The 12418-nt window shown below is 54.0% G+C and overlaps 1 protein-coding gene across 1 annotated transcript in view; it reads right to left on the reverse strand.

The window, feature by feature from the left end:
* SERINC2 (serine incorporator 2) overlaps positions 1-3801 on the reverse strand; it is a 10426-nt gene extending 6625 nt beyond the window's left edge. The window contains exons 1-5 of the mRNA XM_014468258.1: positions 3640-3801; positions 2173-2363; positions 1672-1751; positions 1066-1203; positions 9-111 (exon numbers count right to left, since the gene is read on the reverse strand). Coding sequence (XP_014323744.1) covers positions 9-111; positions 1066-1203; positions 1672-1751; positions 2173-2363; positions 3640-3675 — 548 coding nt within the window. The 5' untranslated portion in view covers positions 3676-3801. The remainder of the gene's footprint in view (positions 1-8; positions 112-1065; positions 1204-1671; positions 1752-2172; positions 2364-3639) is intronic.
* Positions 3802-12418: the final 8617 nt, after the last annotated feature.

The raw sequence follows: 12418 nt of genomic DNA on the forward strand, positions 1-12418 counted from the left end.
GCTGATGAAGACTTGCCTCGTAGCAGGCATCGGGCTCGGTGTAGTAAACGAAGAGCAGGGCCACGGCCACAATAGACAGCGAGTAGAAGAGGAAGGTGAAGAAGAAGAGGCCTGGGCGGGAGGGCAGCAAGCAGGGAGTCAGGAGGCACAGGGACCCCACTCCCCCCAGGGGGCTTGTTGAGCCAGCCTCCACTCCATCATCCAAGGAATGACAATAGTCATGAGGAAGTCTCTTAAACTTCCATCACTCACCAACACCTTGGTGAGTTTGGGCCCCATCCTGAACTAAAATGATTCACTTTCCATAAATAATCATAAAAATAAAGACAATGAGTGGGGAGGGGGATAAAGGCGACATCTGTAATACTCTCAACGATAAAGATTTTTTAAATAATAATAATAAAATAAATAAGTACAATGAATACAAAATAATTATTTAAAAAGTGAACTAGGTCCAGCCAGTGTGGTTCAGTGGTTGAGCATCGACCCATGAACCAGGAGGTCACGGTTCCATTCCTGGTCAGGGCACATGCCCAGGTTGCAGGCTCAGTCCCCAGTGGGGAGCGTGCAGGAGGCAGCCAATCGATTACTCTCTTTCATGATCTATCTCTCTCACTCTCTCCCTTCCTCTCTGAAATCAATAAAAACTTTTGTTTTTTTAAGTGAACTGTATGTGTGGGATCTGCTGACGCCTGCTCTGGCTGCCAGAGAGACAGCAAGTTCAGAGAGGCCTGAAAACCAAACCAGCGCCTCAGTGAACTGGGACCCTTTCTGCCACTGGGTTTCAAAGACCAAGTGTCACTTGAAGTGTGGTCGGGGCTGGCTGTGCACGGCCCCTTCCTCAGGAACCGCTGAACTAGACCCTCCGAGGCCTCCCCAGTTCCTCTCCCCTCTGATCTGCTGAAGTTGCCCTGGAATCGACTGCCCACACACACCCTTCCCACCCATCTGCCTTGCACAGTCCAATTCCTGCACCGAGGCAGGGGCTGCTCGAGATGCCCTCCAGGCACTTACCAAGCTTCAAAGACCCCTGGGTTCCCCCCAGAGGCCGGCCTTGGCACTGACCTGCGTACCAGGCGCGGGAGTCGCACTCCTCGGCCTTGCCCAGCCACTGCTGGTTCCAGGAGTGTGCAAAGTCGATGAGCAGCACCAGCTGGATGAGGATGAAGAGGAAGGAGCCCACGACACCGAAGTAGAACCAGACTGGATGGGGAGAGGGGAGTGAGGCGAGCCAGTCTGGCCCTGGGCAGAAGCCTGGGTGCCAGGGCCCCTGACCCACCCGGCTCCCTGGGATTCCTGGGGCAGGCACAGTCCCGTGGGCTCCCTCTCACACACATTTATTCATTCGACAATCATTTGTGCCAAGCCCTGCACTGGCACATTGAGGAAAAGCAAAGGCCCTGCTCTCAGAGAGGCCCCAGCCATGCACCGAGACAGTGTGGCAGGGCATGGGTCAGCGTTGGGCGGGTACCTCCGTCCCCCTCTCCCCAAAGTTACCCAAAGGCCATATGACCACGGACCAGAGCGCTGTCTGCTGACTAGGAGCCGAGGCCCCAGTCAGCAGCCTGTGGTCTGTGTGCCAGGACACAGAGCAGCCCCACCAGCGCTCCTCCCACTGGGGACCCCACGCCCCTCCTGGTGGCCTCCAGCCCTCCCCACCAAGACACTTACCGTCGGAGAAGGAGCCATCGGGGATGTAGAAGGCACCCACGGTGATGCCCACAAAGATCAGGAACTTAAAGAACCAAAACCTATGGGGTGGGGATTAGGACAGACAGGACAGTGGAGCAGGGTTAGAGGAACAGGGCTGACCCCAGAAGCTCACCCCCCCAAAACAGGTACTGGGAGAGGCGAAGAAGGGCTTTCTCATGGTCTGATGGGCACAGAACATCTGTCCTGGCCCTAGAAACAGCCCCAAGGGGCAGAGGGAAGGGCCAAGTAGGGGTGAGGGTGGTCGGTCACCCAAGTTCTGGCCCCATCTGCGTCACTAATGCTGTGTGGCCTTAGCCTGTTGCTGCGCTTTCTGAGTTTAATTTCCTCATCTGAGAAACGGAACACACTAAATGAGCTGCCTTCTGTGCTGTAGGGTCTGGAGATATCTGGAGACAGGCAGGGGAGGGGGCGCCACTGCGGAGGGACCAGATGGGGTACAGGGGGCCCCCCAGCACTCACCCGTTCTGGAAGGCAGCCCGGGGGTCCTGGCTGCTGCGCACGTAGATCATGAGCAAGGTGAAGAGGAAGAAAAAGGCTGCTGTAGCGAAGCACATGCGGTAGACGGCACGGTGGCCGAGCAGGGAGCCACAATCGATATGGCTCTGCAGGATGACGGTGGTCCCGGGCCCCTCATCACACACCCATGGCAGCTGTGGGGACAGACATTGCCGCTTGACGGCCCCATCCTCCCTGGGCCTGATTCTGCCAAGGCCTGCCCTGAGGAGGCCCTCCCAGCAGGGGCAGGACCAGGAGGAAGAGGAGGCCCTCCCAGCAGGGGTGGGGCCAGGAGGAGGCCCTCCCAGCAGGGGCGGGGCCAGGAGGAGGCCCTCCCAGCAGGGGCGGGGCCAGGAGGAGGCCCTCCCAGCAGGGGCGGGGCCAGGAGGAGGCCCTCCCAGCAGGGGTGGGGCCAGGAGGAGGCCCTCCCAGCAGGGGTGGGGCCAGGAGGAGGCCCTCCCAGCAGGCGCGGGGCCAGGAGGAGGTTCTCCCAGCAGAGGTGGGGCCAGGAGGAAGAGGAGGCCCTCCCAGCAGGGGCAGGACCAGGAAGGAAGAGGAGGCCCTCCCAGCAGGGGTGGGGCCAGGAGGAGGCCCTCCCAGCAGGGGCGGGGCCAGGAGGAGGACCTCCCAGCAGGGGCGGGGCCAGGAGGAGGCCCTCCCAGCAGGGGCGGGGCCAGGAGGAGGCCCTCCCAGCAGGGGCGGGGCCAGGAGGAGGCCCTCCCAGCAGGGGCGGGGCCGGGACAGGAGCTGAGCCTGCCACTCCATCCCCATAGCTACCCATGCCTGAGGCTGAAGTCCTAGGTGTACCCACCCACACACACAGACGGTCTAGTTACGTCTTGTTACTCTGTTTATTTCCCTGTCATCCTGCCCACAGCCTCAGGAACACATGGCGCTGTCTAAGGCAGGATTTCCCAAAATGCCCTCCACCCACCACCTACACCAGATTCCCTGAGATTCTTCTGGAAACCGGGACTCTGAGGCCCGTCTCCTACAGGACTGGCGTCTCTGCGGTGGCTCTGAGGCTGCATTTCCCGCTCCCCCGGGATTCATACCTGTGTACACACTAAAGTGTCACACCACTGGCGTAAGGGTCCCCCTGGGTGCATGCCGGGCCATGAAACACTTGGATGAAGGGAAGAGTTGGGACCCCCAAACTGGGCTTGCACATTAAAGAGGGGAGAGCTTGCTGGGGCCAGAGTCTTAAGGGCAATAATGATGAATATGATTTTCCCAGGAGACCGTGGCTTACGAGAACCAATTATCCCCAGGTGAGGCTCAAACCCTCCTTCCCACTTGAACAACCGCCCAGGACACACCTGCCCACCTCTTCTTGGTCAGCTGGGACCCCAAGCCTGGTCCCTCAGCAGCAGGCCCCCCAGGCTGCTCCCTGGGCAGACCCTCCCCCTCCCCCTCCCCCGGGCGGCTCACCTTGTGGAGCTGGCTCTCCACGCCAGGGCTCAGCATGATGAGGGACACCAGCACCCCCAGGAAGAGGAAGAACGTGAAGATGAGGCGGCTGATGGTGGAGTTGCGGCTGGAGGGGCAGCAGCCACACAGGATGCAGGGGGCAGAGCCACAGAGGCAGGAGGCCTGCGGGGAGGGCAGGACAGCACCCTTATCTCTGCCTCCCCTCCCCGCCAGGCCCGAGCACGCAGCACCCACCACTGCCCCTTCGATGCCTCCAGATCTGCACCGAGCCTGCCTGTACAACCCCGGGCCAGTGTGATCCCACACAACTTCCAAGCCTGAGGGGGAGGCTGAGGAAACCAAGCTTGGAAGAGGCCGGGTCACACAGGGTCACAGCGCCAGCAAGGAAAAGAACCCGGATTCAAACCTCAGGTGCCTCCGTGGCTTCGGAGAGAGAGAGTTGTGCCACACTGTGTCTTGCTTGGGGGGAGGCAGAGTAGTAAAAAAATAAATGCTTAAGAATCCAGAAGTCCAGCTCCATCACTGATTAGCTCTGTGACCTTATATAACTCATTCAACCTCTCTGAACTGCAGTGTCCTCTTCTCCAAAACCGGAATCAGGGCACCTACCTCTCACAGGGCAGCTGTCAGAATGAGACAGAAGTTTCCTTTCCTTGTTTCACTTTCCTCCATAGGGCTTACTATCATCTGTGAAGGTTCAGAGTTTACTTATGTTTGTCTGCCTCCCAGGTCTAGCATGCACGCTCCCCCATGGCAGGAATTTCTGTCTTTGTTGCTCGCTGTGGTATTCCCAGAAAGCGAACAGTGCCTGGCGCATAGTAGGAGCTCAGTGACCACCTGGTGAAAGAATGTAATGGTTCTGGTGTAGCACGAGGCACATATGAAGACCTCAGGAACCAGCAAGCCCATGGTAAACACCTGCTGGATGAATGGAATGAAGACCTGTGAGTAGCTGGGAGTTCCTGCTCTGGGGCTGACGGAAACCGTTCAGGGGCTGGTGATGCCACGCCATTCACAGGCGGTGCCCCAAAGAGCCTCAGCCCTCTGGGAGCTGGGCTACCTGCCCAGCCGCTGCGGAAGTTTATCTTCCCCCCAACAGCCCCAGCTCCTCAGCCAGGCACTTCAGAGTCCAGAAAGGCAGAGCCCCGCCTTCGTGGAGTTCCCAAGGGCAGGAAAGACACTCAACAGATCATTATACCATGAGTGCTAAGAAGAAAACGTGCGTGCTGCCCTCAGCAACAGATGGGGGCCTAGTTTAGTTGGGGGTGGTGCGTCACTTCCCTGAAGAAGTGACAATTTCTCCTGACCACGGAGAAGAAGACTGCTCCAGGGAACAGAGCCCGGGGTGGCTCTGGGGCAGGCAGGAGCTGGGCAACGGAGGAATGAAAAGAAGGACCTTGTGCCCAAAGCTTCGTGACAGGCAGCGAGCGGTGAGTGGTGAGGTCGATGAGGATGGCAGGGCCTGGGCAGCAGTGGGCATCCACTCAGGGGTTTGAAGCCAGGAGGGACTGGAACAGCCTTATGCTGAATGATCGGTTTTGTGGAGAACAGGCTAAAAGGGGACCTTGCTCCTCTGCGACCCGGCACCCCGATCTCTGGACTGGTCCTGGGCGTAAGGCACGCTCTGCTTGAAGTGCCCTGCCTTCCCGTCTACCCCCCCCCCAAACTTGAGCTGCTCCTTCTCACCCAACTCCCACCTGCAAAGCCAAGGACAGGAATGCTAAATGAAATGCTTGCAGAGTGAATTCTCCCTCATGTCCAAAGCATAACAGTTGACTCAGCCCACAGCTTGGAGTTGGCTCCTATCCATGGCCACCTTTTGGGTTTCAGGAGGCAAGCAAGTGCCAGGAAAATGTTTTGTAAACCAACCACAAGAGCATTCTGGCCATCAGGCAAAGCTGGTTATTAGTTCCCGTTTTACACATGAGGAAACTGTGCTCAGAGACGTTAAAAAACATGCCCTAGCTGGTTTGGCTCAGTGGATAGAGTGTCGGCCTGTGGACTGCCGGGTCCCGGGTTCGATTCTGGTCAAGAACACATGCCCGGGTTGCGGGCTTGATCCCCAGTCGGAGGAGTGCAGGAGGCAGCCAGTTAATGATTCTCTCTTGTCATTGATGTTTCTCTCTCTCTCTCTCCTTCTCCCTTCCTCTCTGAAATCAATAAACTATATTTTTTTAAAAAAAAAACTTGACAGAAGTCATACAGTAAGTGGACAGCAGTGCTGAGCTTCAAGTCATAATAGTGCCAGCTTCCCCTGATGAAGAGTGACTCAGTCCCAGGCACTGTGGGAAGCATCGTATCCACATTAAACCCGCTGACACTGTAATGTATGTGTAAATGGGGAAACGGGGATTCAGAGAGGAAACAAGACCAAGGTCACAGAGCAAGTGAGCTCAGGAGCTGGGATTCGGCTCAGGTTTATCTGCACCAACGACTCAGAAGCGTATGATTGTATGATGGCAGCCTGGCTTAATTTCAAAGGCTCCAGTGATGACCACAATCCCGCCGGTGCCAGAGAAAACCAAGGGAGGTCAGCACCAACTGACCTCGGGAACCGGTGCCCAGTGCCCAGGGCAGGTCCCGGCTCCGTCTTGTTGCCATTTCAACCTAAAACATTTGAGATGTAAGAAAAGCCGCCCCGATGCAGTCAGGGAGCCTGGCCTTGCCATTCACTGTTTTTTGGAGATCAAAATCCAGGTGTAACTGATACCTGAAACCTCAGGATTCCCGGAGCCAGCCAGTGGCCAGAGAGACCAAGTCAGGAGAGAAAAATTCACGCCAGCAGCAACCGCCGCCCCGCCCCCCCTCCGACCCCCAGCTGCTTCAGAAGCAGCCTTGAAACATTCATGCTCTCTGACAGTCCTGCCCCCTGTGGGGATCTCTCCTACAAGAACCTCTTCCTACAGAAGTACCAGCCGAGGGAGGAAGGGCAGACGCCCACCCCCGCACACTCGGAAGTCCATTGTGGCACTTGTTCACGCCAGGAAAATAACAGGGGGAAATTGAAAATAAATGCCCAGCAGTATGTCATGGCACTCCCTAAGACGGCTGGCTATCTCTGCTAAAGGGAGCAGATGGGGAGGTGCTACTTAAATGGGTCCATGTAACTAAATATAATTAAATTACACCTCAATAAAGTTGGTTTTATTATTTAAAAATAAAAATGTTTAATTAAGGGGGGGGCTAAAATAGGCGCAAAGCTTTAGGTTTTATGAGGTTATTAGAATCTGGAGAGATTGCAAATGACCTCAATGCCCAGGGGCCAGTGGTGGCCCACTTACTGCATGGACGTTATAGAGACAGGAAAGATGAAAGTCACTAGGCCGCAGAGCAGCCTGAGCTAAGGGTTATGATGCAATGTGAGAGGCCCAGGCGACTATAAAACTTCCCCCACGAAGATTACAGCTCCCACCCCAGGCAGGTTCTCTGAGCGGAGAATCAGCCTTAGCACCAGGCAGGTTCTCTGAGCGGAGAATCCGAAGCCCTGGTCTTAGAGTCTTCCAGCTGGAGGTTCCAGTAAGGCAGCTGGCTACATCCCCTGCTGCTTGCACACTGTCACTGACAAGGAGCTCACTACCTCCCCAGGCAAGCTAGACACTGACAAGGAGCTCACTACCTCCCCAGGCAAGCTAGACAGCCCTGGAGCTGTCAGTGGTTTGGCATGGCGGAAAGAGGCTGTCACCAAGGCATGCACACCCTCCTGGCTGTCGCTAGAGCCAGGGACATAGATTCTTAGAACCATTCCTGGGGCCCTGGGTGGGCAGAGTAGGTAGCAGAGGGCGGGGGCCACAGCTGAAAGCTGTTTTGTTTAAAACAAACTGGTCCCCCCCACTTCTGGGTATTATTCAAAGACCTGAGAGCAGGGACTCGGACAGATATCTGTACACCCATGTTCACAGCAGCAGTACTCACAACAGCCAAAAGGCGGAAGCAACCCTTCGACGGTTGAATGTGGTAGACACATACAATGGAACATTATTCAGCCTTTAAAAGGAATAGAATTCTCATACATGTTGCAACATGGATGAACCTTAAGGACATGATGCTAAGTCAAGTAAGCCAACCCAAAAATATAAACACATAGGATCCCACTCATATGAGGTACCTAGAGAAGTCAAATGCATAGAGACAGAAAGTAGGATGGTGCTTACCAGGAACTGGGGGTAGGGGAGTGAGGAATTAGTGTTTAATGGGTAAGGGGTTTCAGTTTGGGGGAACATGAAAAAGTTCTGAAGATGGATGGTGGTGAAGCTTGCACAATGTGAAGGGTACTTAATGTCACTGAACTGTATACTTAAAATGGTTAAAATGGTACATTTCACGTTATGTATATTTTACTATAGTAAAAAAAAGGAGGGGACAGAGAGTTTTCAAGGAACAGTAGTAAGTCAGCTAAGTGAGGAAGGAGAGGGTATTCCTACACAGGAAATCACATGTGCAAAGCTAAGAGGAACGCTGTGTTTTCAGGGTAGCTGGGCAATAAAAGAAGCTAAAATGGTGACAGAGGTGATGGCCAGGGTCCCGCAGGCCATGCCCAGGAGTCTGGGTTGTATCCTGCAGGCAAAGGGGAACCATTGCTAAAGAATAGATCAACATCAGATTTGCATTTTAGTTTTGGGGTTTGTTTTTGTTGGTGTTGTGGTTAATCCTCACCTGAGGATATTTTTCCTTTGATTTTTAGAGAGAGTGGAAGGGAGGGAGAGAAACAGAGAGAGACACATGGATTGGCTGCCTCCCGCCTGTGCCCCGATCAGGGCCAGGGATTGAGCCTGCAACCCAGATACGCGCCCTTGCCCTTGATCGGAATCGAACCCGGGACCCTCTGGTCCACGGGTCAACACAATATCCACTGAGCCAAACTGGCTAGGGCCAGATTTGCACTTTAGAGCTGTCACTTGGCCACAGAGTGGAAGACAGATCAAGGGAGTGGAGTGCAGTGTCTTTGGGAACAGAGGGAGAGAGTCGGGGGTGGTTCTCAATAATGCAGAGAACTGAGACCAAGGAAAAGTCAGACTCTAGAATTCCCACTGTGTGCGTTAGCCAATAATATTTACTCCTGACAATACCACTCATTGATACCATTAGGCTTGTATTTAGCAAATGCCCATTTTAATACTTATCATGTTTCTTAAAATAAATGACAAACTCCTTGAAGACTAAAACAGTATTAAATAGTAAAATTTACATTATCTATTTTACCATAATTAGATTAAAAAATGGTCCCAGCAAGGAGATGTGAATGAGCCAGCCTAGAACTAGACAGAACACAGGGAGGAGAGGTCAGCCCCAAACTACTCAGGCACAATTACTCCCCCCGTGCAGTGCTGAGAACAGAGGGCTCTGCCACCATCTTGCAGAATGACCTTAGACAAGTCTCTTTTCCCCTCCATGGGACTCAGTTTCTTCATTCATAAAATGGGCTCCTGGGCAGGGTAGGAAAGTGGCTCAGAGCCCAGGCCCTATGGTCAGACAGCCCTGGGTTCTACCCGCCTCACCACTTCCTTGCATGTGGCCTAAAGCAAGTTACCACCCTGGGGTGTTTACAGAGTGGCCACTACAAGCCAGCTTCATGCTAAAGGTGTTGGCCTGTGTACCTCAGCCCCATTTAATACAAAGTGTGAGAGGCGGGTACCACTGTTCTCCCACTTTACAGACAAGGAGAGAGAGGAAGTGACTGCCCACGGTCCAGCAGCTGAGAAGAGGCCAAGCCAGGATCTCAGTCCAACCAGTCTGCCCCAAAGGCCTTTCCCACGCCCTCGCACATAGAAGGCGCTCCCTAAACACATATTTGCTCACCACCCATCTATCGTGCGCTGGCTTGCCTGGTGGTTCCCACCCTCTGTGGGCCCACCTCACTTCCTGCAGGCCAGGACTCAGCTCCAGCCGAGAGAGAACCACGAGGGGCAGCTGCAAACGCCTCACGATGGAAGGGCAGAGAAGTCTTCCCCACCAACCCGTCCCGCTAAGGGTGCGGGAACTTCACTGCTGTTGGGCAAATCTCCATGGAAACAGGTTGGTACTGTTCCAGTAGTAACCACTGCACAATGTAATACCGTGGGCAGAACAGACGCAGCGTAAACTTTACTATTTTAATGCTTTTTGTCTTCAACAAGCTGGTAATTTACCTTAAGAATCGGGATAGATATTAAAATGGATATCTAACAAATACAACCCTAATGATGTCAATCAATGAGTGGTATTGTCAGAAGGAATAAATATTGGCTAAAGCACACAATGAGAATTCTAGAATCTGACTTTTCCTCGGTGTCTGTTCTGGATTCATCTTCCCCCTCTGATCCAGTTTCCTCCTCAGTGAAATGGGAATGATATGAACTGCCTCACTGGGATCATTGTGAGTATTACATGAAAGGACATGTATCAGCCCTGGCTGGTGTGGCCCAGTTGGTTGGGGTGTCATCCCATGCACCAAAAAGTTATCAGTTCCATTCCCAGTCAGGGCGCTTAGCTAGGTTGCAGATTTGATCCCTTGTCAGGGCAGGTAGGGGAGGCAACCTATCGGTGTTTCTCTCTCACATCGATGTTTCTCTCTCTCTCTCTCTCTCTCTCCCTCTCCTTCTTCCCTCTCTCTAAAATCAATAAAACACAGAAAGGAAGGAAGGAAGGAAGGAAGGAAGGAAGGAAGGAAGGAAGGAAGGAAGGAAGGAAGGAAGGAAGGAAGAAGGGAGGGAGGGAGGGAGGGAGGGAGGGAGGGAGGGAGGGAGGGAGGGAGGAAAGAAAGGAAGGAAGGAAGGAAGGAAGGAAGGAAGGAAGGAAGGAAGGAAGGAAGGAAGGAAGGAAGGAAGAATGAAGAAAGAAAGAAAGAAAGAAAGAAAGAAAGAAAGAAAGAAAGAAAAGAAAGAAAGAAAGAAAGAAAGAAAGAAAGAAAGAAAATAAATCACGTGCTCACTATTGTGCTGGACCTGTGCCACCCCCGGACCGCTCTGGGGCAGTGAGTGCTGGGCTAGGGTAGGATGTGGAAAAATGGAAGCTGCTGTTGGTATCCTTATTTGTCAAACAGAATAACTATGTCACAGGGCTGAGGGGGAACCAATGAAATGGCATGAGTGAGGAGCGCAGCACAGTGCCTGGCACACAGTAGGTGTGCAGTAAATGTCAGAGGTCAGAACCCCCAAGGGAGACCACTGAAAGGCGGTTCCTTGCAGATATCTGATGCTCACTAAGTGACACTCTCTAGTCTACCTGGGCAGCCCTGTCCCTCAGGCAGCTAGGACACGAGAAGAAGTCTGGATCACAAAACAGACTTTAATCCTCCCTGCAGTTCCCCATCCTTTCACTGTGCAACCTTAGGCAAGTCAGCTACCCCTCTGTGCTTCATTTCCTCTGGAGGAGCCTGTCAGGTGCCCTCCGGTCTCAGCACAGTAGAATTCCATGACTCAGGACCAGCACTCAGCTCCAGAGGAAATCTCCACCCACCTTTCCAAGAAGATAGTAACCAGAGCTCCCATTTTGAGCGCGCACTAAACGCCAGGATTGGGCGGGGCGCTTTCCAATCTTTCCAACAGCCTTAGGAGGGAAAGGCACAGGAGACTGGCAGGTCTCCCCTCAACATCCCCTACCCCCAGCCAGATGGAAACCTGCTCAACTCCTAGGAAACGCTCCCGCCCCCATCAGGAAGCAAACTCTTCCTGGCCAGGACCCAGCCCAAACCTTGATTTCATAAGACGGGGAGGGATTTCAGGGACCAGCTCTAGATCCCTCCTCCTGTGTGTGCACAGGCACGCACTTCACAGATGGGGAAATGGAGGCCCAGAGAGGACAAGAGACTGCCCAGGGACCCATGGGACAGCTATCATTCTCCAAAAAAATGGCCATAACGTAAATCTCTAGATCCTCCAGCTCCTGCCCCTCCACCCCCATCCTAACGCACACACATGCACGCACACACATGCACACACATGCGCGCGCACGCACACACATCTGGGACAAAGGAAGGCAAGTCCTGGGATTCAGCAGCCACCAGACCCCTCACCCCCCCCCCCCATTCCTCTCTGCTCCTCTTTGTGTGGGGCAGAGGGGGAGGGGCATGCCTGAATGAACCTCAGATTTAATGAGGGGAAAAGGAAAAGAGGAGGGAGCTAGGAAAAGGAAAAGGGGCAGGGGCCTCTCAGCTGGGGTCTGGCTGAAGCTCCTCCCCTATGCTGGCTACAGCCCCAAAACTGAGGCGGGCTGGCTCCCAGGCCCTGAGCCCAGGCGACCGGGTACTCCTTCCCCCCCACCCCCCCGACTACAACCCAACCTACCCTACCCGAAACACACACCCTCCCGTTCCTCAGTTCTTGGGGCCTTCTAGCCCAGAGTCGGGCCGGGGGAGGGGAACTCGTAATGACCTTCACCCAGTTTTTAAAAAGGCAGACAGGGGGCTTCCGGCCACTCCCCACCTTGCCGGGGCCCAAAGGGGCCGGCCTGGGCTCTCTTTGTAGAATTCCCAGAGTTTAGCTTGGACCAGAATGATATGCGGAGACAAGAACAATATTAGCGGGGGGGCGACGGCAAATTCCTGGTTGTTACAATGGATAGTGTTGCAGTCTAAAACGAAAAGATAGGTGGACAAAATAAGGGACCAGACGGCGGAGGAAAATATTCAATGACCCCCGGGGGCCGACTGGGGGGGGGCGGAAAGACAGAAGGATAATTGCATGAGGAATAAGAAACCTAGGGAAATAGGAGCGGGGGGGAGGTGTGTGACATGAGATATATAGCGTTAGGAGAAATCATTAAAAACTCTTTAAAGTTATTTTAACGGGGCGCGGTTAGTTTT

This window comes from Myotis lucifugus, unplaced genomic scaffold (genome assembly GCF_000147115.1).
Source record: "Myotis lucifugus unplaced genomic scaffold, Myoluc2.0 scaffold_438, whole genome shotgun sequence".
Lineage (NCBI taxonomy): Eukaryota > Metazoa > Chordata > Mammalia > Chiroptera > Vespertilionidae > Myotis > Myotis lucifugus.